Source organism: Lissotriton vulgaris, chromosome 12, assembly GCF_964263255.1.
Source record: "Lissotriton vulgaris chromosome 12, aLisVul1.2, whole genome shotgun sequence".
NCBI lineage: Eukaryota > Metazoa > Chordata > Amphibia > Caudata > Salamandridae > Lissotriton > Lissotriton vulgaris.
In genome coordinates this window covers 113,931,706-113,957,315 of record NC_141700.1, presented here as the reverse complement: position 1 = coordinate 113,957,315, position 25,610 = coordinate 113,931,706, and the positions used below count along the sequence as shown (strand labels likewise).

Genomic DNA, 25,610 nt, shown 5'->3' with positions numbered 1-25,610 from the left:
CAGGACAACTGGGCCACTCCTGAGGTGACTCTCTGCAGTGCTGACAACCCTAAACAGTTGCTCAGTCTCTGCGTCATTGGAGTTTGGATTGGACTCAAACAGGCTAGTTGCTGCAAGAGGTCCAATACCCGGGGTATTGGTGCTGAGCACCTACGGTTGGTCCTGGCGTATTTTCACTTGGTGGGGATCTGACCTTCTGGAGAATGGTGACCTCTTCCTGAGCGGCTGCTGCGTCGGTGCAACCGGGGAGCGGCAACACTGTAAACCAGACTCTGCTGTTTTGGTGCCTCCGGACTTCAGAGGGTAGCTCCTCCACTCCAAGGGAGACTGCTCGCAACTTGCGAAGGGCTGGAGTCTACTGTTTTTTTGGCAGAGGCTCAGCTGCAGGACGATTTGGTTTCTTCATGAATGTCAAGACTGGTGTAGGCAAGCAGGGTTTGGAGCTAAAAAGTCCACATAAAGTCTTCAACTCTCGTTTTCATGGCTTTGCTTTGTCCTCTTCTTAGGAGTCCATCAAATCTGAGTTCCTGGCATCAGGGGTGCCACCTACAGACTCAATTTATGGGCAATAAGGGGAGGGACAGGTAGTGACCCATGGACTACTAACATTAGGGTGACTACTCCCCCTATATTGACCCCTTCCTGTGGGAAGTGGGCATAAGCCAGACCCGGTGAGCCTAATTCCACCAAAAAACCAAGATGGCAGAATTCTAGTTTTTTTGTTCACATCAGGTAGCCCGCCTTAGTGGTGGAACTGGCCCTATAGTGAACACTCCACACTTGCTCATTTTCCCACTTGTCCTGGTGCCAAATAGGCCCTGTCTGGGGAAAGACAGGGTCACATATCAAAGGCGACAGAGGTCTTTGAAGCTTCCTTCCTTGATATGCTGATTTTTTGCCGTCCTGCTTGGAGGAGGTGACCACACCTTCGGCCGGAGCAGGTATTATTCTGCCCTCCTAGACAGTGGGCTCTCAACTGCAGGGGTTCAGAAACCAGTCTGTGGTGGCAAGTTGGTCTGCACCAGTTAGCCAGTACACTAGAGGTTGGTAGGTTTTCAGGGGGCACCTCTAAGGTACCCTCTGCGTGCATGTAATAATAAATCTATCACTGGAATCAGTGTGGGTTTATTAATAAGAGATATTTGATACCAAAGATCTTTGGTTTTAGTGAAGCTATCATGTAGCTGGGGAACTCTTATTCACCAGTGCCCAGTCCATATACTCAAGATGGCCTCCCTGTTCACTGGCAATGTCCAAGAATCGGATTTTACATCACAGAACAGCCTCGAAGCACCATGTAGGTAAACATAATGTCTCACAAGCTAGCAGAAATGTGCTGATTCACGTGAAATCTGAAAAGGACTTTCAGAAACCAGCCAGTAGATGGCAGAATAATGGACGGCATGAGAATCTAGCACAGATTCACATTGTAAAACCCTCTTTCTACTTGCTTTTATGTTCACCTTTTGGGGTAAAAAGAAGACATTTTTTGCTAACATTTACTGTGGCAATTTCTTAGCTTTGTAGTGAACTTTGTAAGTAGGTTTCATTTTGCTTTTTTAAACTAAGAATACGTTACAGGGATATATTAGCATGTTCAGTAGGAATGGAAACAAACCATACTATAGACCTTTGAACTAAGACAACTTGAATAATATCTATGTGAAACCCCACAGGAGATCTTAACTTATACAATATCTAAGTAAGACCCACAAAAGACCTCACACTACAGAACACTTGCCATTAACGTGAGTGAGGTGCAGAAGTGAGGCAATGAAGATTGGAATGCAATTTGTCTTGCAGGCTGTGGATGAAGAGGCTTTAGTTGTGCTGACCGTGACCAGCACGCATTTGGGAGAAATAGCAAAGTCAACAAATATTACCTGGCAAATCGTTCCTTATCATTTGGGAGCGAATCATCATCGCACCTGGAAAGAGATATTAGCAACGATTATTCACTAAAACGCGCAGAACAAAGGACAACTCAGAATACTACTTCCTCGGGCCTGAGTGGTGCACAGACAGACACATACATATATTAAATATATATGCACACAGAATTTGCACAAAAGTTCTTCTTGATAAGGAGAAAATTAGATTGCCGTTCTGACATGCAAATCATTTCTAGGTGCAACTGAATAGCCTGCAGGACAAAGAACAAGACTCAGCCAGTCACCCAAGGCAAGAGTCCCCAGACACTAAGGAGTGTAGCAAACAAAAAGTAAAGTGTAAAGCATTCGGGTAGATCCTTTTTTACAAATATAAATGTGACAATTACTAAATCAATGTAAATGGCTTTTGGTATTTTGTTCCGCAGACACGTTCATATTAATGAAAAGATAAGAGCAAAAAAATATGGTCATCCAAGCACGGTCACATTCCCAGAGAAACCATCTGAAAATTGATTTGGCTAGTAAAAGTGGAAAGTACCACCACAGAGTTCTGAATGTAGAAGGAGAAAAAAAGGACCAATGACTGAAATGGACTATGAATCGATTTGAACCCTCGTTCACCTTGCATTCTTTAAGGCGAGACATTAGGTAAAGAGGAGCAGTTTTAAATAAAATGTGTTCGATTTTGTAGAATGTAAAGTACCTTAAAAGCAATAGAGAACAGGGAAAACTGTACCATCAACATGCTCCAAGTAAATCTAAAAATACTTTGTCTGGTCCTCTGTATGACTCATGATATCCTGCAGACCTCCATAAGTGCATCACGACTGGCTCAGGACATTCAGTACAGATGTACCCAAATGACCATAAAACAGCTTGTACTTTGAGTTGAGATAAATTCACCACTTACCGGAGGAATTTACTGTTGTCATCGTCGTCATCATCAAAATCGAGACTACAAAATAAACCAGAACAAACATTAATAAAAACCTTTCTGCTCTCAGGACAAGCAGCTTGCAATGTGCCCGCGACCCCCGACAAGGAATGTCAATTATCGGACGTCCTAAACAACAACCTACCAAACCCATGCCCAAAATGAATCCCTGCTCCTTTCCATGACATTTTCGTAGGTGGTTGCATATGAATATTGCTCTCTAAAAAGATCTTTTAGAGAGCATCAGAGCTACACTGAACGCACAGTCTTCCTATAATAGGTACCAGCATCACACTGACATTTATGGCTGAACTGGCTCCCTACTGTCTGCTAGAATGCAATAAAAGCCTTCAATACAAAAATTCAGGATGGATCGCTTTACAGAGTCGCCAACCAGCACTACTGCCTTAAGAGATGCAAGGCATGTAATGGGAATACATTGCATTACACACCTCTGAGTCAGTCACATGCAATCAGGTGATACCTTAAGGGAGATATAACTAACCAACGCTCACCAGGATCAACTGGGAAGCCTCTGCCCAACAGGGCTATGTAGGAAACATTTGAAGAAACTTAGCATTGTTCCACTCATTTTCACTCACATAGGACGTCTTTTGTTCGCTCTCTGGACAAGGGCTCCACCCGCTTGGGTGCTTGACCCATTACTTCCAGAGGCCATGGTGCCACCAAGATTCGGGACTTCTGATGCCATCTCTGAAGTGAAGAGAAACAAAAGAATGGAAAATCTTTAAAGTGACACAGAAAATCATATTCACATGTAACTGCAATCTTATATAAACACAATACCGAATAATGGCTATTGAACACCCTTTATGCAAAAGACGTTAGTTTTCAACATGTTTCACCATACACGTATATATACACACACACACTGCAGGAGACCTGAATCAAAATAAAAAAATATATATCAAGAAAATAAAAATAAATACAGGCGGCTCAGGCCAGGAGGTCATTACTATTACAAGAGGATAGAGCAGTGAGGTCACAGAAGGCAAGGGGCTAGCAGTATTCCTACAGGTCCTGGAGGCAGGCAGTGAATAGGTACTAATAAACAGGTCAGGAAGTGGCTATATCACAAGACACTAAATGTCACAGAACAGGTGTACAGCATTGATGTCACTTATGTACGGTTCAACATTTGAAGAGTGAACTGGGAAAACTGGACGGCCATGCACAGTCTTCTTTTACTAGCCTGTTTTCTGGGTTAAACCACCAGCCGAACTATTTGTGAATTCACTGGAGGAGGTTGACATTTTAACACACATCATGGATACCCCCAAAGTAGATCTCCACCACAATAGTGTGGATAGTGTCTGTAAAGTAGGTTATGTTTGACTGGATGTTAGTGAAAGATGCGTTTGTTTAGGTTGACAGGTGATTTTACCTGCCCACCGACCCCCTTTGTAAAACCAGATCAAGACCCCACAACAGAGGACACTCCCTAAACTAAAGTGAATGAAACCGGTTTTGAGTGGAGAATTAGAAAGAGAAACTAAGACCCACCCCACCTGCCCAAAAAAGCTAGAATAAAGTGTTAAACATGCAATTGGATGCTCCTGAATAACAAAATAGAACAATGATCTTTATCCTCTCTGCACAACGATGCTGTGGAGAATGGCTCAATTAAAAAACAAAATACTTTTAAGACAGCTTCCCGTGTGTGTATCATTTTGTAGGCAAGAAAAACAATGGTCCCAGACCTAATTTTGTAGACGATACAAATCACAACCTACAATAATTACTTAAAAAAATCATTTCCTGAGCATATACACGGTTGGCTCACAGTAATTGATACAATCAGTCTACTGAAGTGCAACAACCAGATTATTTTGAAAAACAAAGGTTTTATTCCATCATAACAACAATAGATTCCTTACTGCAAGGGACAAAAGGACAGAGTGGGAAAGGGAGAAGTTGCTCCAAGGGAACGTGCAGAATGAAAGAGCGCTCTAGTGTTGGAAGGGTGAATAGAAATTCAGATAATGTGATAAAAGGAATGGTTACAATTGTTCATTGGTTAGACTGATAAGGAAATCTCAGTCTCTTTTCAACCTGGCCACATTCTTATCATTCCAAATCCAATTACATTAGACTTCGAAATACACAAATCAATTCTTGTGTGGCACGTTACAGTTGGGAACTCGTGATCCAGGTTATATATGTATGGGCGTCAACGTTTCGACCCGTCTTGGGGCTGCGGCCTGCAGGTCCTCCTCAGGACAGTGTGGGGCAACCCGCTAGATTTTGCGGAGTCTGGGGAAGCCTCCCGCCTAATTAGGGCAAAAAGAGTCCTCATCCATTGGTGAAGGGTAAAGTACTGGCTTCAAATTCCAAGGCAATTAATGCTCGAGCTTTTAAGTCATATCCGGCATCTGCGCTCCGCACGAGGTACTGGAAAGACGCTTTTTGCCTTAATCAGGTTGTCCCACACCGTTCTGAGGAAGACCCGCAGGCAGAGGCCCCCAATTACACCTTGAGCCCCAAGACGGGTCGAAACGTCGACGCCCATACATATCTAACCTGGATCCCGAGTCACACAAGAATAGACGGATTGTATCACTTACTGTGAGCCAACAGTGTATATGCTCAGGAAATTATTGGTTAAGTAATTATTGTAGGTTGTGATTTGTATCATCTACAAAATAGGTCTAGACCATTGTATTTGGTACCACATTAAACCCAGGTCCACGACCACTATTGGGTCACCCCATTTTTATAATGGCTATCATTTTGTAGGGGCACTCATCATGAATTTCACACCAACAAAAACAATTGGGGTGCTTGGTTTTCTTTTTAATTACTGATCTATCTTAGATTGGTCACTAAGAAGAACAGAAAATGAGCACAAATGTTTTTTAGGTTTCGCCTGGCGAACAGCTGCGCAAGCAGCGTTTCGCGCAGGCGAAATCTTATGTTTCACAGTATGGGCACTTTGTCCCGCCTTCTCTTCCATTGGCTAGCTCCATAAATGGAGGCTAGCCATTGGAAGAGAGATCTGTCCGTCATTGCCGGAGCAGATTCGTGGGCGTTCCCGCAATTTTTACTCATCCCGCCCCTTTGCGATCGTCTTGCGGCGGTCGGCGGTGTTTTTTTTTAAAGCTTTGTTTTCGCCATTTTGGAAGTGTCGTTTTCAGGGGTGGGTTGCGCTATGTCCCGCTGTCCGTTCCCGCTCCCCCCCCCCCCGCTATCCGTGTGCCCGTTCCTGCCCCCCCCTTCCGCTGTCCGTGTGGGCGCTCCCAGCTTTGAGGCATCGGTGTTACTATGAAAGGCTGTCACTTGTTCATTGTGCCTGCTGCTTCTGTGTGCAACGCTCTCTTGTCTCCGAATCCTTGCTTCTGATAATACAGAGGTTGGTGCGTGTGTATTTTTATCCCGCACGCTGCTGCTGCACGCCGGGGTTTGCAGCCTCGGCGTGCCCTGCAGGCTGTCACCGCTCGATGCCTTGGCTGATTAGTGTTTGCCTTTCCTCCAGTCAATGGCTTGCTCTCTCCTTTCCGCCACCCTGTGAATATTTTGGTGCCTCGGCAACCTGATGGGGAATCTTCCCCCCATTCATTGTGGTGCGAGGCCAGGTGGAGCGGTGCTATGGGAGTGATTTGGTGTGCTATGGGAGTGATTGGCGGTGCTATGGGAGTGACTGACTGTGTAAAGGGCTCAGGGTGGATGTATTTTTTGCGTGTCTCAGACGTTTGACATTTCGTGGCACGCCAGGGTCATCCGCCACAAAGCTGCCTCGAGAGATCAGAGTGCTCGGACTCCGCCGCGAGCCGGGCCAGCTGCTGTAATCCTAGATAAAACAGCACATGTCTTGCTCGAGAGTCCATTTTGAAGCTGCATTCATATAAAATTAAAACCGCACGAGCCAGACTCCTTCAGAAATAAAGACCCCCGCTGCCAGTGGAGGGTGGGCGCTGTTCTCCTACCCATCAGCCAGGTCGCTGGCCTTTTTTGGTACTCTGCTAACAAAAAAAATTCTTCAATTGCTATATTTGTCTGTGTTCTCCTGTGATTTAAATATATTTTCATTAGAAGCTGAATAGTATTCTGGGGTGGCCTAGTTATAAATGGAATCTTAACGCCGCCCCCACACCGAGTTAATTAATTTTCATTGACATTTAAATCCATTGTTGAATGTTCCTCCATCCTTTCCTATCAAATATCAAACATGTGTTTTATTATTTATTTATTTATTTAATGAAGCCTGCTTTGCTTTTGTTTTTTTTCTTCATTTAACATGTTTTATATCCTTCCCTATATAAGGCTCGGGGTGGGGCTACCGATTGGCTGATGTGAAGTCTGTGTCTCAGTAAGACTCAGGGGGAAACAGCAGCTGAGCTTGAATGAAACACTCATGCATGCTTTGTGTGAGCTGGGCTGCTCCCTGCAAGCCACAGGCGTGATTAAAGCCTGCACCCTGCACCCCTTCAGAGGAGCAATCGGATCTCCACCCCTGCAGCGCATGGGCTACTCAGCGGTGTGTGGGCTGCTTGGCTCTCTGATATTTTATCAATGGCTTCCTGCCACAGGTCACATTTCTGACTTTTATAAGCGAATTTGATTTTTACTAGTTTTTTCCTGGCCCGCGCCCTCGTTTAGAGGTAACTCCCTGCCCGAGGTAAACTCCGATGAAAGACTGCACAAATCTCTCTCTTGGGCCATACATTAATCTAATGTGTTGATTTGACTGAATCCTTCCCCGGGGTCTGAATCACAAATCAATACCAAATTTGCTGGCTGGGCGGGAAACATGGCTGTGTTGAGTAATTTCATAACATTTCTAACCTGACTTATTTGGAAAACAGAAAATTGAGCACACGGTTGTACAGCATTGTGGGTGGCCGAACCTCAAACTGCTGGTCAGTGCGCTAACAATCTAAGCGCAGGTGATCACATCTCTACACACCTTTTCCCCCTTACTAGGAGTTAATTTAAAAACATTGGTGCATTCTGGGAATTGTAGTCCTGGTTCTGGCCCATTGAACCAGCTGGACTAACACACTTGAAAACCAGTCATTTGTGAAAGGAAACTGGTGGTGCTGATGACAAGGAGTCCCCCCGGTAGCCCCTACTTCTAGTATTAGAAACCTGTTGATTTTGTGCACCCCTTTGGGTTAAGTGATGGGATGTTGCAGGGTGTACCAGGATCAGACTCCAGAGGAGGCTATTAAATGTTCCAAGAGGTTGCTGCTTCTTAAAGGCCTCTAGGGTGACAAAAGAGACCTTCTCGCGGGCGCCTGGGCGCATCTCCAATCATTCTGGCCTTAAATCTTTTCACTGCATTACTAGCCAGCAATCCTCTGATCAAGAATAGATTGTACACCTTTCCTTTGGCATTATTAGGACTTAACTTAGCTAATAACAGACTGAAAATACTGATTCTCAAGTTATTATTCAAAATATATATAATTTATCCAAACAGTGCAGGACTTGGTAAGATAAACGGGCACTACATGTAAAGGCTCAGATGTATTGGTAAATGTGGCACTGTTCAGCTCTCTCCCATCCACGCAACGCAGCAACTTGCCTTGCAAAACTGCATGAACTATTAGTAAATATGCCCCTATGTGTAGAAATACTAAAATAGATGAGTGATTGGTAAAATACAAAGACAGTGCTTCCTGTATAAATTACTTTTTTTTGTAGATTGTCTTGGGCATGTGAGCTAACTTGATTTGCCAGTATTACACACTGTTTGGTCACTGCTATAGCCCAGGATGGAAACCAGGTCTACTTGCTCCCTGGCCCGCATCATAGCCAATGGACTATACCTCCTGCTGATCACAGCAGGTCCAAATGCTTTGCCTTGTGTCAGCATAGACTGTCAAAGATGCATTGATCAAGAACTATCTCCCTTTTCTAGTCCCTCGTTAAAACCCCATATTAGAACTTTGGAATGTTGGGAGCCCAATTGAAGACAAATGAGTGCTCCGGGCTTCTAATGGCTGGTAGAAGCCCAGAGCATCAACGTTGTAATGTTTGTTCACAGCTGTTGCTGTGAACAAAGGCTTCACAAACCCAAGGGGATTTCCTCCCCTCGGACTCTGGGAGGCCTTTGTTTTACAAATTGGAACATTCTGCCCTCTAGGGGCAGAATGTTCTAATAGCCTTAGAGCCCTCCGTAGCAGGCTTTATTGGCCATTAAAGGCCTGCTCCTTTTTTTTTTTTTTAAAGGCCCTCTCCTTCAGCTCAGGTCTTTAATGCTGAAGAAGGCCTTTAAATGGCCGGCATTGGCTACTCTTCATTGTTGATAGTAGCTATCTACTACTCTTCTTCCCCAGGATCTTTCCTGTGCACATGCAGCTCGTCTGAGGCCTCTGTGATATTGATGATTCTTGAAGTAACTTGTTAAAAATTGAAGACTGTTTCTCGACGTTGGGAATCAGTGGCTGGTAGTTTCTGCTGTAGATTATTAAGAAGGTTTCTGGGTAGTGTTTCAAGAAGCAAGAGAGCCTCTCCAAAAACTGGCGTTATTGAATAAGAGTGTAATAGCAATACAGAAGGAACAGTTTATCGAACACAACACGCACTTCCGAAAACTTGTTTGCAAACAGCTTTCTCAGACAATGCTTGGCTTGTTCACGCGTAAGCCAGGCTGCGCTGCTGCACATGTAGCACAGTAAGGAGCTATTGTCACTCCTAAAATATCCCAGTCATTAAGGTAATCGGGAAACTGCTAAAAATAATTTGGTGTTGCAGTACGTAATTGCTGATGATTGCGGCTAATTTGCAATATGTTTTTCCGACTATATTTTTCTACGTATATTAGGGCCTGCAAGTCACCTCCCAGATACTGATGGTTTGAGAAATAGAAGGCCCAGCAGTAGAACTGGGTTGAAGGCAAAACATTCTGTTCACTCAAATGAACCTTTTTATGGTCTCTGGATGACACCATAGCTTAGCATCGTGATCAGGCAGACTATGCGTAGGAGCAATGTTGAACTAAGAGAACAACCCTGCTTTATTCTTGATGGCACTTTTTAGGTTTCGCCTGGCGTTCACTGCGCAGCAGTGTCGCGCAGGCGAAATTTTTTAAACTCCAGTATGGGGCTTTAACTCGCCTCTCTCTTCCATTGGCTAGCTCCATAAATGGAGGCTAGCCATTGGAAGAGAGATGTGGCAATCATTCTCGGAGCAGATTCGTGGGTGTTCCTGTTTTTTTTTTACGCCCTGCCCCTTTTTTCCGTCATGAAGTTGTGGGAGTTTACTTTATAAAAAAAAAAATTTCGCTGATGCACCATATACATTTTACAGTGGCGGCAATCAAACTACTGTTTCAGGCAGTGGAACAAGGGTTTCGGACACACCCAGCGTTAATTGCAGGGTGACCTGAGAGACTTCTACTGCCATGTTAAGAGTCCAAGGGATGCACATTTCTCCGTGTGTGTCACGTTCGCGGCACTTGCCGTTCCCGGCCGAAACACACACAGAACGCCGGATACTCACTTCTGGGCGGAAGTCAGGACACGGTACAGTCTTTTGATGCCGACCTTCCACACCGAAGCACTTCCGGGGGAAACGCTTAAACATCGCGTTTCCCGCCGGCTCAGTGCTTCGGATTCCTTCCTGCTTCCGGATACGCCGTTTGTTCTCAGGAGCCCGGAGATGTAAGACCCGCACCGAGCAGGTGCGCACTCTGGTTCCTGCTTCGCTGAAGCGCTTGCTCATTCCCTGTACATTTCCTTGCCTTTGCTACGAGCAGGAGCGCTAGTAGGGGACATTTCGAGTACACCGCGCTGGAGCGCTTGGGTGTTCTCTTGCCTTTGCTTTTCTCTACCTTTGCTACACGCAGGAGCGCTAGTAGGAGATACTTGGAATACACCGCGCTGGAGAGCTTGTGTGTTCTATTTGCCTTTGGTTTTCTTGGTCTTTGCTACGTGCAGGATCGCTAGTAGGGGGTCAGCTTGGATGTGAACCTTGCTTTTGGTTTTCTTTGCTTCAAGGAGTGCGGAGGTTAACAAGAGCACTGGTGAGTTTCCTACAGGTTTGTCCTTTTCTGTGTGTGTTTAGGGTCTGTGCGGGCAGAGGGAGGGGTTGGCTTTTCCTTATCAGGTCTTTTTCGGTCTACCCAGTTAACGCCACGGTCTACCCCAGCTCCACACCCACACCAAGCCTCTACGTTATTTCCTGGCTCCCTTCCCTGCGTCCATCTCATCCCTGCTGGGTACCACAGTCCACAAGGGTCAGGTGGGTACAGGGGCGGTGGCTCTTGTTGTCTCTGCGGAATTGCTTCACAAGCAGAGGTAAGCTTGTGGCGCACCTGACAGTGAGGTTGAGAAGGCAATACTTTAACACTTGAGTCTGCCTACCGCGCAACAGAACTGACTTTTACTCGAACGTGATTAACTCGTAGGTAGACATATCCCCGTATACCTATGAGTTACGCACGTTCGAGTAAAAGTAATTTCTACAGTACGATCGGCAGACTTACTTGTATGTGAAATTATTGCCTTCTCAACCTCACACAGAGAACGGTATGGCAGTTCCACGCCATGACCCGCTCATGCCCGGTATTATGACAGGCACTCTGATTGTCACCATGCGGTCAAGGATACTGGATTGAGCTGTACATCACAACAGACTTCGTCCTCTCCATTCGGTGTCGAACAGCCCCCACTCCCTCTGAAGTCTCACTCCAGCAATTGTTAGAGGCTTGTTAACGGGTAATTGCTCTCACCGACACCTTTGACCTTCTCTGCACGTCAGAGGCTCGATAGCATATCAAGACCCAGAGGCACACAAGAGGAGAACTTGTAGAGCAGAGTACAGCTTTAGCAAAGGCCCCTTCGCTCTCTCCACAAAGAGGCCTTCTTCAACAGTGGTCACGGCCATTCGTTTGCTAGCCTAGATGAAAATTACACCTTTTGACCTAGGATGGCAGAGAATTATTTGTTAGCTGTGCGACATGTATAGTAGTGAGTTTTTGTTAACCAGATAGCGAGATCTGAGAGGCGGGCAAAAAAGGAACATTCTCACTAGTGCTCTGGTTAGATGAATCAGGTTACCCTCGGACCAATTAAGGCACTTCGAGAGCATGACGTTTCTTGTTAGGTTATTTTGTGCACGGTCAATCAATCAGTGCATTTGTATAGCGCAGTACTCACCCGGGAGGGTCTCAAGGCGCTGGGGGAGAGGGGAGCGTCACTGCTCGAACAGCCAGGTCTTGAGCTGCTTCTTGAAGGAGAGATGGTCCTGGGTCAGCCGAAGGTGGCTGGAAGCATGAATATTTTAATAAACCTCTTCTGTAATATACATCATATTGGCTTTGGATTACACAGAAGAAGACAGCACCAAACACTTGTCTCTCCTGCCTTAGACATTTAATTTGGATGTTTTTTTTTCTTCTATCTATCGTGATATGAAGGGGCCAACTGCTGTTATATTCCATTACAACTGCTGTTACATTCAATTACAACTGCTGTAACAATCAAGTGTTGGTGTCTCAGTTAAAGTGAAAATATATCTACAGTGGTAAATTAACAAACACACTCCAATGCATCCTTGATCTCCCGGGCGCATGCATAATACTACATACTGACTGAGTTGTAATGCAGCACCACAGATAAACTACTCTGCAACTGTAATCATGCAAAGATGATATGAATTCATATTGCATTGTATTTAAAAATTGAACATGTATCTAGATAGGTACCATGGATCAAATTAACTGGGACATTTTAACCTGTGCTGTTCCTTAGAAGCTTTCACACACTGTGTGCGAGTGATCACTCAAAAGTGCTGAATATTTCTTTTACCCGAGACCATTTCTTCTGGCTAATCTACATTTGTGGAAAATTACAAAATGTATTTGCGAACAAAGGTTTGCTCGCTAAGACACAGACTTTCATAAGCCACCACTGTGAAGGCAGTTATTCAATTGTTCATCAAATACATTATGCTTCATACCATTGTAAGCATCAGCACTCTAGCCAAAGGAATCTGGTACCTAAAAGGTAACAAGCATTTGCAATGCAATAGGTCTCGCCTTTGCGAGAGTTTGAGCTATTGGCACTGTAAATGACAATGCCTTTTATTTGTGAGTTTTGAAAACCTGCAAGCGGTGCGTAAACACACACTTTGTACTTCTAGTCGTTGCTTACGAGAAGCAAGACTGGCAGTAACTGCGCCACTTTTACATTGCGTTGAGACTAAAAGTCTGTCACTGTTCACCTGGGATTACTTACTGTTGACCCTGCAATGCCTGTTGATTGCATACCTGACAACTTCCTTAACAAGCCAGTGCGAGCAGGCACATGGAAACAAAAGTAAACGTGACCGCAAGTAAACGCTACTGCCATCTGTTTTTAATTAACGCGCCCACGAGACAGGCAAATATAAACAAGCACGGGCACGATAACTGGAAACAGATGCACCCAGGATGCACTTGAAAGCTGTATGCTGTGGGAGGAAACATTTGCCAAAAATCCACAAACCTTGGCAAATTGCGTGCTTTCAATTTTGAAAGCCAGATGCAAAGGCCAATAGCTTGTGAGCACCACACAAACGAGCTTGCACAAAAGCTGTAGTGATTTCAAGAGGTCGTTTTCCTAGAGCAGGGCATGCGCGCTGCGCTAGGCTCGACCTAAAAATGGATCCCAAACATTTAAGAAAACAAATTGTCCTGGGATGGGCACATGGGTATACCACACTACAAAACCCAAACAAAACTTTGGTTACTGTGGTGATGGATGTAATGTATGACGTGGCTACAAACAGAGTCTAACGTAAGCCTTGAGACTACTGTACAATTCCAAATTTCAAAATAGACCACTTTTCAACCACAATTTCAGCACTGCTCATTATCTCACATCTAATAAAACATAGCATAAAATGCGTTTTTGTAAGGATTTGTTCATCACAAATTATTTGTGGGTGGAATAACCAATCATTGTAACCCAACGCAATTGTGCTCATTTTGAGAAGGGTGAAAGGTTGACTGCACACTGCTGGATTCAAATCCATGAGTATGAGGTTAAACAAGATGGAGTGAAGGAGGTGGGGAGGTTTGGTGGTCTGGTGGAGGAGAAGCAGAACATGGGGAGAAAGACCCAAGATAACAAATGCCTACCTCCCAAAAAGAGCTGTAAAAAGCAGATTCTTCTTGTGAAGCCGTGGAAGGATACAAGTAATCTAAACAATAGCATGCTAAGGAAGCTGTGGTCTAAGGGATGGACACATAAAAGAGGGAGTAAAGCCACTGAATAAGCAAATGGGTTGTACACAAAACACAAAAAATAGTGGGCAACACGCTAAATCAAACCCCACTTTAAATGTTGGTATTGACCACAATAGTCCATAGACAACATACAGCTAAAAACCAGTTTGTAAGCGAGATCTAAATAGAGGGAAAGATGCTTGCAGGGGTGTGTGGGGCCCTTCTCCATAAAAACTGTAACAAATAAATATAGGAGGAGGACAACAACATGAAGGGAGACAAGGGATGCAATCACACCATTAGTTTCCAGATGCAGAATGCATCCATAAATTTAAGGCCAAAGAAAAGAGTTTTGGTGAAGAAAGCCTCCACAAAAAAGTAGGAAGTTCATCCTAGAAGGCTGGGCCGCATGAAAAAAAATATGTTTTGAAAAATAAATAAGTATCATTGACTCCTCCCTCCTATCCAGTCCCTATACAGAGATGGTCACACAAGAAAGTGCATCTATTATAGAGAATTTTCATTCACAATCTGTCTGACACACTGTGGAGTGGGTGATGAAGCAGTCGTTTGCCTCCAGCAGAGTTTCCTGGCCAGTCTGGCTACCTGTCCAACAGTTAATCACAATTTCAAACTCTATCATTGTAGATTCCCCTCACTTACTCCCTTACTTTAACCTTCTACCGACTCGTTCCGGCTTATCTACCAAGCATATTCCCAAAACCAGCTGCTCCCACACTGGCTCCATGTTTGCACGTTGCTACCCTTTAAGAAGGCCCAGCCATGCACATCAAATCCTGTCCTATCATCTCTGCCCCTATTCCATCCCTCATGTATACAACATTAGCACTTTCAGGGCACTGTGTGACACTATAAAGCATTATACAAATATTCAACATTATGGAACAAGTATGGCATTTTAATCTACAACATTGACATGGCCCAAAAAAATGTTCCTTTATGTTGTACAACAATTGTATAGAGGACAGTGTAATGCAAGCTAATGCCCTTAACATTTGTTTTCAATTCAGCACATTTACGAGCCAAACAATTTGCTCAGACAATGACAAGCTCAAGATGAAGAGATAAAGTAACTGGTCTGGTAAAACAGAATATGTAACCTGGTAAAACCAAAAAAGTGATACGCTTTTTCTATCCATTTAAGTTATTTACAGATACTTAAATGAGACTCTAGCAGCCAATCTTCAGTATAAATCAACCTATTTTATATTAAAAAAAAGAAGAGGAGTTACTCATTTAAAAGCAAATTAACAAAGAAAAGGACATGACATCTGTTTCAACTTTTATAACAAGTTTGTTCCAGTAAAGTTAGAAGCAATTCCAAAGTCCTTTAGAGAGTTATAGCCTAGGAATGTGTCAAACACATTTCTATATCTGGATACAGACAAATTTTGCTTAATGACGGACCTCAGATAGAGAAATAAAAACCATCAATTAGTCTGAAATCAATGTACTATCGCATGCAAGCAAAGTACATTAGGTCCAAAAAAATGGAAGGCAGACAGTACTGAAACTCCATTGATTCAGTACAGCCCCACTTTTATTTCTATGTCATAGCAAATATGTAGGCAAGAGAGCTTTCATTAGTTATTGGAAATATGCTCTGCTAGGTTACTCCTAACATTTTGCTGTCTACTGAAATCTGTGCACTTGACTGCTCCTAGCCGGTGGTAAAGTTCTTGTGTTCCTCCTTTTACCATGGTATATTTGGAATACCCGATTGCATATTAAACTTACCTACAAGCCCCTAGTATGTGGCACTAAAGTGTACCCAGTGCCTGTAATTTAAAGTCACAAGCGGACTGCTGCACCTCTTGTGCCATCCTCTACAGTGACAATGTAAACATGACAGTGGGACTGCCAATATTAGCCTGGCTGTATCGGGCTGAACTGTAAATTCGACTTATCAAAATAACTTTTTGAAATCCCACATCTTCCTTTTAAATATTTATAAGTAGGCCTTATTGTCCATAAGGCATGGTGCATAATATTTAAAAGGACATAAAATAAAAAGGTTAACATTAAACATGTCATTACAGTGAAAAAATGCCCTTAAAGCTATTTTCACGTAGCAGGTTTGGCTATTCGATAGGAACACACAGGAATGCAATATTAAATACTAATCCTCTATCTCAGATACCGGACTAGCTACAACAATAATGAAGCAACTATTTCTAAATAGTTATTAAAACTCAATTAAATGGGGAATTTTGATTTTTTTCTAAATTGAACAGTAAAGTCCCCTTTTAAAAATTACCTTTGCCCTGTCTAAAGACCCTGGAAGCTAAATATGCATTTTCTTCTCCCATTTAGGCTGGCCAGTTATTCACATTTAAATAATGGTATGTGAACTTGCTCACAGGAGCAAAACAAAAAACTGACCTGAATTGGGAAAGATGACCCCTTTGAATCAAGCAAAATATGTAAGGGAGTTGGAACAATCCTTCTGACATTAAAGTGTCAAGTCCTGCTTGAATATCACATTTTTTTTGACAGGTCTGCTGGGACTTTTCATAGAAAACTTGGGGCATACTTGAAAGAGGCCTCAACTGTCACATGCAAATGTTAACTAAAATTTAGCGGGGCCAGTCTGGTGTCTTCCCAGACAGGCCCCAAACATGGTGGGCTTCGTGACACGGTTGCCTCCTAACAGGTCTGGCATGTTTACATACAACACAGAGATACGGCAGGTTGGGGCAACACCTGAGGGGGGAAGATGGCGGCTGGGTAGGAAGCTCAGTCGGAGAGCTCCCGGACTACCCGAGATTCTGATGAAACGCAACGATTGAATGCACCCGCAGAAGAAAAAACTTATTGACCGAACGGAATTATGAGACTATGAGCTTACGGGCACATGTGAGCAAAAGCTAGAGAAAGTGGGTCCTCTTACCACGAGTGCAGAGCCTTTTGATATGGTGTGTTCCCTTGATTTGGTATTTTTCCCGTCTGCTCATGGTGCACCGAAGGAAGTCCTGTGTCTGCTGCGTGGTAAGTGGCTGGAGGCTGTAACGATTCCCTTGGGTGGAGAACGCTGTTCGGGGCCCAGGGAGGAGCTCGCAGGCATAGGTGAGAGCGGCAGATCTGGACGGGGCTTGGAGAGTCGCATCGGGGCGGGGGAGCAGTCAGATCTCTGGAGCACCGCCGCGGAGGCAAAGACGCGTTGCTGCTGTGCCTCCGGAAGACTGAATTTTCAGTTCCGGGGCACGAGCGGCAGTATCAGAGTTGACCTCCATCAGTACTCCGAGGCTCACAGCAGAGCAGTGTCAGTTTCAACAAAAGCGAGTACAGAGAGAAATATCCCGAACAGGGAGAGGAACAGTAAGACTAGTATGCTGGGTCGTTGAAAGACCTAAATCTGGAATACTCTGTATACATAATGGCATGGACACTGGAAAAAATAGACTAACAGAGAGGATTTGGTCATCTGGCGAGGCAAACAGTATAACGTTAGAGAGCAACATAAACAGCCAAAATATTGCTCAAACCTGCCACACTGAGAACTCGAAATTTAAGATGCTTGCAAATTATCAGCTTATGAGTAAATAAACAAATTTAATAAAGGAAGGCAAAGAGGAGGCGCATCGCAAGTTAGGGGAGAGTATCGCCAAAGTAAATCCAGTGGGAGCCAAGGTACTTTCAGAGTCCCAGGGAGCACAAGGTCAGGACAAACGAGTAGTATCTTGCTACAGCTTGCGTAACAGAAACTTCTTAAGGCAAGAGCAATACCCTAAAGGTATTTCACCAAGGGAGAGCAAAAAAAAAGCAGAAAACCCTAGCAAAAGAATACACTAAGATCATCTCAGAGAGTGGTAAACTGGCCTCTTCATTGAGATCTAAAATAAAAGTGACTCCCTCATTAAGAACCTACTTCAAGGTACAACAGCAGGGGCTGCAACCAGAGGGTCAGGCCCTCGTGCGGGCACAGTCCTCTCCGGATAACCTGAGGGAAGAAGGAGAGGAGATCATCAAGGATACGGACATTTCTTTCCCGCAAAAATTGAACTCTGAGACGCCCCCTCTAATTGAAAAAATAGTCTCAGACAGCGCAAAGAAAGGGAGGAGGACCAAGAATAAGAATAAGAATAAGAACAAGACCAAATTAGAAACGAAGTGTCTGGAAGACATTTGGAAAACCAACAAGGGAAACGGAGCAGAAGAAGAAGCTGAGGTCCAGAAGGTACACATGGCGGAGGGGGGCGGAACTGAGCCCTCTGTCGGAACAGCGCACAAGTCAACAGAGGACGAAGACAAGGAAGAGGACGATGTAAGATCGCTAGGGAGTCATAAAGAAAAAGAAACCCCGAAGAACCATACAGACGAGCTCCTTGAGAAGATATGGGCGGAAATGTTTCTCTAAGATTCTGGAGAAACACGTCAATTCCTTGCTCAATTCCCACGTTGTAACTTCTAATCTTCTCCATGGTTCTCAATCCGGGTTCAGGGCTGGTTTCTCTACTGAAACCACTCTCCTTGGTGTGTCGGAGACCATCAGACGACAGGTGGACAATGGGGAGACAGTGGCACTCATCTTGCTTGATTTGAGTGCCGCATTTGACACCGTCTCCCATTCCATCTTGTTGTCCACCTTGAAATCTGTGGGTGTCGGTGGCTCCGCCCTGGCCTGGATTGCTAATTTCCTTTCTGATCGCACGTTTCAAGTTTTTTCTTCTACATCTGTTTCGTCAATACTCCCCTCCACTCACGGTGTTCCCTTAAGGGTCTATCCTTAGCCCTCTTTTCTTTAACCTGTATGCGAGACCTCTTGCTTTTTTGGCGGAACAGGCCGGTCTCACAATTTATTCCTATGCTGATGACACTCAAGTCATCTACTCACTTTCTACCAATAAAAATCTTCCCTCCTCCTCTCTTCAATCTGGACTGAAACAAATATCTGATTGGATGCTTAAGCACAAATTAAAACTAAACGGGGACAAAACAGAACTGCTCCTGTTTGGCTCAGATACCTCGCTCTGGGGCCCACAACATTGGCCGCCGGAGATGGGCCCTCTACCTACTCCAACCGTGACAGCTCGTAATCTTGGGGTCCTCCTCAACAATCAACTATCCTTCAAGCAACACGCTGTGAAAGTCTCCGCCACCTGTACCACCATCATCAGGTGGCTGAGGAAAATCACGTGGATGCTGCCTGCTGACGCCCTGAGGACTGTAGTCCAGGCTCTTGTCACCTCACGCCTGGACTATGGGAACATCCTACTCCTGGGTGCCTGCAAGGAGGTAACCAGGAAGTACCAGGTGGTACAGAATATGGCAGTTCGCCTTATTTGTAACCTGCCTGCCAGAGCCTCGGCCGCGTCAGGGTCAGGGGACTCGATAATTCTCTCGCCTCGGTGCCCACTCTGAACAGCGATCACACTCGGCAACTCTGGGCATTAGCTTGCCTCATCTTCACTAACGGCCCCACCAGACCGCCGGGGATGCCTGGTCTCACCCTGGAGATACCCATTAAGGGACCATCTCTCAGGGAAGCCAGGAAGGGTTTCGCAGCGGTCGAAGCGCCTTGGGACCCTCCGGGTAAGTAGTGCACTATATAAATGCCTATACATACATACATACATACATACATATGCGTAAACTGCATTGGTTGCGAATTGAGAGCAGAGTTAAATTCAAAGCACTTTGTTTCATGCACAAGATTATGACTGGAAGACCCCCGCACTATCTTTCTGCTTTGGTGCAGCAATATATTCCCCCCCGCACACTTAGGTCATCTACTCAGAACAAGTTTAGGATTCCGCGCATCAACAGAGCCAAAATGGGAGGGCGCTCGTTCTCCCTGCTAGCACCTTCCTTATGGAACTCCCTACCCCAATCTTTACGTTCTGAATTGTGCTTTTTGACATTCCGTAAAGGAATTAAAACCTGGCTTTTCAATACTTGAACTTCTGGTCTGATGTTCCTCTCACCCTGTATACCGTTCTGTTTGCCTTAGCGCCGGGAAACCTCCGGGTAGCTTCGCGCTTAACAAATGTAATTATAATAATAATAATGAAAGAGAAATTCTCCGTCTCAGAAGCGAAACAAGACAAAATCCAGGAAGTATGTGAAAAACTGGACAATAAGTTGAACGCTCTGGGAGACAGAGTTACGGCAGTGGAGAGAGAAGTTGTTGCCCTGGACAAAAGGGTTGAAAAGAACAGGAAGGAAATAAACTCCCTGAGATTAGAAAATAAAATCATGAACGAAAAGATGGAGTCTCTGGAAAACCAGGCGAGAAAAAACAACATCAGGATCTTGAATGTTCCGGAGAATCAAGAGGGCAAAGACATTAAGATGTTTGTAGTAGCATTATTGGCAGAGCATTTCCCTTGGGCGGATAAGACAGTACTGGAAGAAGACATACAGAGAGCACATAGGGACCCCTTTGGAAAGAACAAGGAGAGGAAAACCCCAAGGAAGATTTTAGTCAACTTCAAAACATATGTGCTGAAAGACAGGATCCTGGGAGAGGCATTGAAAAAGGGAACTTACAACAAAGATAGTTGGACTTTTAGAATAAGGTCCGATATGTCAAAAGCCTCCCAGACCAGGCAATGGGAACTGGGAAATCTAATGTCGGAACTGCAACAACTAGGCGCCACGGTGCAGATGAAATTTCCACCATCGCTTCGCATGATGTGGCGGAACAAAATGCGAAACATAAAAGAGCCAGAAGAGGTGAAAGCTCTCATAGAGCTAATGAGAGACCAAATGCGTTCGGAGGAACCTCAGATTTAAGGGAACCCACATAAACATATAGATCACGATACAAACCACAATGGGGAAAAAATACATATAAGCTAAACACAATCAAGTACGAAGTATAAGACACGAAGGTGCGTGGCAATCAAAAAACTCTTTTTAATCGTATAAAGACAAGAATCACGGGGACGGGAAGCTAAAAGGGTTACGAGGATAACCGAAGGAAAAGAAGATGGAGGCTTCCCCGGGGAGGGCAACATTAAAACACACTTAAGAAAACATAAAAATCCCACGACAAAGGGTGGGGAGCAAAGTAGGAGAAAAAAAAAAATCCTCATTTGCGAGAGTACAGGAAAGGACAAAATGGAGTTACATTTCGTAAATAATAAGGCAATGCATGCGCAGAAAAGCAAAACTGACATGAACAAAATCAATGGGAAGCGCAAGTAGAGACGTTAAAATATTATCGTGGAATGTAAATAGCCCTAGGACAAAGAGTAGGAGGAACAAAATCCTGGAATACATTAGAACAGCAGAAAGTGAAATTATAATACTGCAAGAGACTCATCTTTTAAAAGAATGGGATCAAATAACTAAGAACTTATGGTGGGTAGACTCCCATGTATGCACCACACAACAATGCAATATCAAGGGAATAGCGATAATCTTTAAAAAGTCACTAAAAGCAGTTGTAATCTCTACAGAAGTAGATAGTAAAGGAAGATGGGCTACAGCCAGCGTAAAAATTGGTAACACTCCCCTTACTATTGCAGGTTATTATGGGCCCAACCTTGACGACGCTGACCCCCTGCGAAAACTGTACTCGCAGTTACTATTAGCCACCTCTCCCATAATATTGGGAGGGGACTTCAACTTAGTGATGGATCTAAGACTAGATAGATCACCACCTGGGAGACAGGCTAACTTGAAAAAAATGAGAGTAGATCGGGATCTACAAAAGAGATCTTGATCTAGTCGACATCTGGAGAAAAAAAGGAGAAAATAGGCACCCTTTTACCCTGCATAATAAAAAGCTGGGGCATAAGTCAAGGATTGATTACTTTTTGGTCAGCAGTGAATTGACAGAGAATGTGAAAGAAGTATCTCACCTACCAGCTCATTTGTCGGATCACTCGGCTGTGCAACTTCTACTACAGGTCACAGCAAAAGAAATGGAAAGAAGATTCACAGTAGGGAGGGCCTTGCTACAAGATGAACAGATAAGGGAACTGGAAATTGAGGGAGGAGCCAAGATGGCGACTGGTGAAGACGTGTAGGCTCCCGGCTCCGGCAGCTACCTTTCCTCCGCGCTGATTATCCTGTAATTTTGGCGGCGGAATGCGCGCCACGTTGTGCTGACTCATATCGACTTTCCCGGGCCTCTCAGCTCGCCCGGCAGCCGGAGATAACTGAGTGACGACACCGAGCCCTGGCCCCGGGACTACGCCACCGAATGTCCCCGAGTCTGGGAGGCCGAGGGGCGGCTGATCTGCCTGTGATTCGCCGACGCTGTGAGGGTGGCACTCTCCTCCCGAATCGGACTCCTGGTTGTGCAGCCTGCTGAGGAACGCCGCGACCTGCGCCCCGTGATCTATTACCCCTCAAGATGCATTTCGAACAGAGCGTCTTTGTCTGAGGCTGGTGGAGAGAGAGAAGGAGCACACGGCCATGTTGGGACGACGTTGGATGCCTGCTCCCTTGGCCGGGTGTGACGGCTAGTAGCGCTGCAGTCCCCAGTGTTGACAGCTCGACCTTCCTCGATTTTACGGGCTTGGAGCCCTGTGCTGCTGTTGGACCGCGCTGCACTCGCATTGAAGTTTGCGCTGTGCCTCGACCACCAGGATGGGGTCTGCTGCCTCGGAGACTGGGGGTGAGCACCCGTCCCTGTTTGCCGGTGATGTCGCCCGACGAGCACTGGGGGCCAGTTTGCTCGTTCCTCTCCGGGAACGTGAATGTGAGAAGCTCCAACCACCGCTCTCCTACAAAACTATCCTAGCCGCCCTGACCGAATTTAGGACGGAAATGAGTGCGGGTTTTCGAGCGCTGAGTGATTGCCTCGAAACTATGGCGTCTGATCTACGGAGGGATCGTAATGCGGGGGGCCAGCCGACTCTGGGACTGTCTTCATTTGCACCTACGGGGGATACAGTGTCTCTCTTTACTGGCGGTGAAGACGTGAATTTCCCTGTCTCTATGGATGCCTGCCACCGGCCGACCAGTGTGTGTGTTTGCGATACTTTGTTTCCTTTGTCTCCGGGGCTTGTCACTCTGCCGCCTGAAACAAAGTTACTGCCTCATGCCCGGGACTCGCAACAGCTGGCCCCCTCGGTGGTTTTCCTATTGTTGCCTTCATTCTGCGCTCCGGAGACCCCATATTTCCCTGATGGCCTATGGAACTTGATTGCGCAGGACAAAAGATTTACTGGTGCCGTTCGATGGCCATTTTGTGGGACTGCTTTACTCTCCTTCAGTATGCGGCCATGTTGGTTCTTTGTCTGGGTGGGGGCGGGCCTTCTTTGGGTGCTTAGTTTTGGGGTCTGTACGAGGTCGGGTCAGGGCTAGGTTCTTCTTACGCAGTCGGTTGCTTGGCTGGTTGGACCGGGACTGGAAGTGGTACATACTTGTTTAAGTCGCACACGATATACTGTCTTTCCCTAACTGTTTTTGTATTAATGTCTGATTCTCAGTAGTCGCAAATTGAGCGGGGATAGTGTTCCTGACTGAGGGGCTGGGAATGTTTGGATTGGCTCCTCCTCCCGCTTCACTGGTAGTTTTTGAGAGTCGTAGATTAGAATGGCCTAGTCTCACTCTCTATATCTCAGAGTGTATATTTTTATTATTTTCTTCTCTTTTCTTCTCTTCCTTTACTCTTACTACATTTCGGGTTCTTTATGGGGCGACAGGCACATTGTCGGGGGGGTAGGCCGTAGCCTCCGCATTGGTGTAGGGTGGGGGGGTAGATATTATTTCTCTTATTTAGTTTCTATGGGCCTTTTTTCTCACTTTCCTGCGCTTTCTTGTACTGTTTTCCTTTCTGGGTCTGTGATAGAGGATGGTTGAGAGTGGGTGGCGCTGGGAGTGGTACGAGCTTGGTTCCTGTCGTCTGCTTTGTTTTTCTATTGTATTGCCACTCTGATGGGGTGCTTCACGCAATTGCTGCTATTATTCTTGCTGCCTACTCATGTGGGAACTACTGTACGGACTCGGATCTCCTTTACACCTATCCTTCATTGATTTCTATTTAATCCGAAAAAAAAAAACTTTAAAATTTAACCTTTACTGCTCCTTCCCCTTGGCGACATGTTTTTTTCAGTATAAATGTTATTAATTGTTGCTATATCGCCTGATGCCATTGGGAGACCGTATTGTTGGCACCTGTGCTCAAAAGTCTTGTGGCCGGCCGGATGGTTGTAGGCCCGTATTTGTTCTTCTGCAACATGCGCAATAAAGGTTTTCAAAAAATTTAAAAAAAACTTCTTTGAACTAAACGCTATAGGTACCACAAAACAAATAACATGGGATGCTTTTAAAGCTGTTCTAAGGGGTAAATTGCTGAGTCTAGGGGCTCGTAAAAATAAGCTATTAAAGCAAGAGATTTTAGATCTGGAAAATAATATACAATCCTTAGACATCGCTATTTCTATGGAACGAGATGAAGTCAGGAAACAAGAACTTCAACAAAAACAGCCTCAGAAAGATGAGATTGAAGGTGTCTTGGAAGTAAGACTGAGAAAGAAATGGGACTCTAGCAAATTAGCAAAGCATGAATATGGCGAGGGCTGTGGAAAGTGGCTGGCAGGGAAACTTAAAACCGATCTAGTCAGAAACAAAGTGAGAAGTATAATTCAGGATGATCAAACAGGGCAAAGCTCTGATGAAAATATCATCAGGCAAGAATTCTGGAAATTCTTCAAAGAACTCTATACGGAAGACACAAACCCGCAAGACAAGCTGATTAATTCCTACCTGGAAGATGTTCCACTCTTAAAACTTATGGATGAAGAAAGGGAAGATCTAAACAAAGAAATCTCTGAAGGTGAATTGGCTGACGCCATCAAGAGTTTGAAAAAAGGAAAGGCAGCGGGGCCTGACGCTTTACCGAATGAATTCTACCTGGCATTAAGAGATACTCTACTTCCACACATTACCGAACTAGCCAATATAATTCTTAAGCAGCATGAAGCTATACCAGAATCTTGGAATGATGCCATAATCACAATCATCCTAAAACCAGGAAAGGACCCTGCCAGATGCGAATCATACCGCCCGATTTCACTGCTGAACGCAGATTATAAAATTTTCACCAAAATCATGGCAGCACGGCTAGGGAAAGTACTGCCGAAACTGCTGCACCAGGATCAAAAAGGGTTCATCAAAGGGAGGCAATTGCACGAAGTTACACAAGAACTTTTAACTGCAATAGACATTGCAACATACGAGAAAACTCCTCTCACCATACTCACTGTTGATGCCGCAAAGGCTTTCGATAGGGTCAACTGGGCCTTCCTAGAGAAAGTAATGGCCAAGAACAACATTGGACAAACCTTTATCCACATGGTAAAGCAAATATACAAGGATCCAAGATTCTAATAAATGGAAGTCTTACGGAAAATATAAAGATAAGTAGAGGAACGAGGCAGGGTTGCCCCCTTTCACCTTTGCTCTTCAATATATATATTGAACCGCTAGCGAACAAGTTAAGAAACAGTAAAGAAATTACTCCATTCAAACATCATACATGGGAAAAGAAAATAGCACTATATGCGGATGACTTAATGATCTTTACGGACGACTACCTGAGAGCCAAGGATACAATCGAAGAAACCATAGAAGCATTTGGGAAAGTCTCAGGGTACCTGATAAATAAAACGAAAACAGATCATGACATGGA

General features: G+C 44.7%; 1 protein-coding gene across 1 annotated transcript in view; it reads right to left on the bottom strand.

The window, feature by feature from the left end:
* Positions 1-25,610, bottom strand: part of ARNT (aryl hydrocarbon receptor nuclear translocator) — a 173,475-nt gene that overhangs the window by 140,004 nt on the left and 7,861 nt on the right. The window contains exons 2-4 of the mRNA XM_086947454.1: positions 3,429-3,540; positions 2,803-2,847; positions 1,884-1,928 (exon numbers count right to left, since the gene is read on the bottom strand). Of these exons, the coding sequence (XP_086803580.1) occupies positions 1,884-1,928; positions 2,803-2,847; positions 3,429-3,540 (202 nt within the window). The remainder of the gene's footprint in view (positions 1-1,883; positions 1,929-2,802; positions 2,848-3,428; positions 3,541-25,610) is intronic.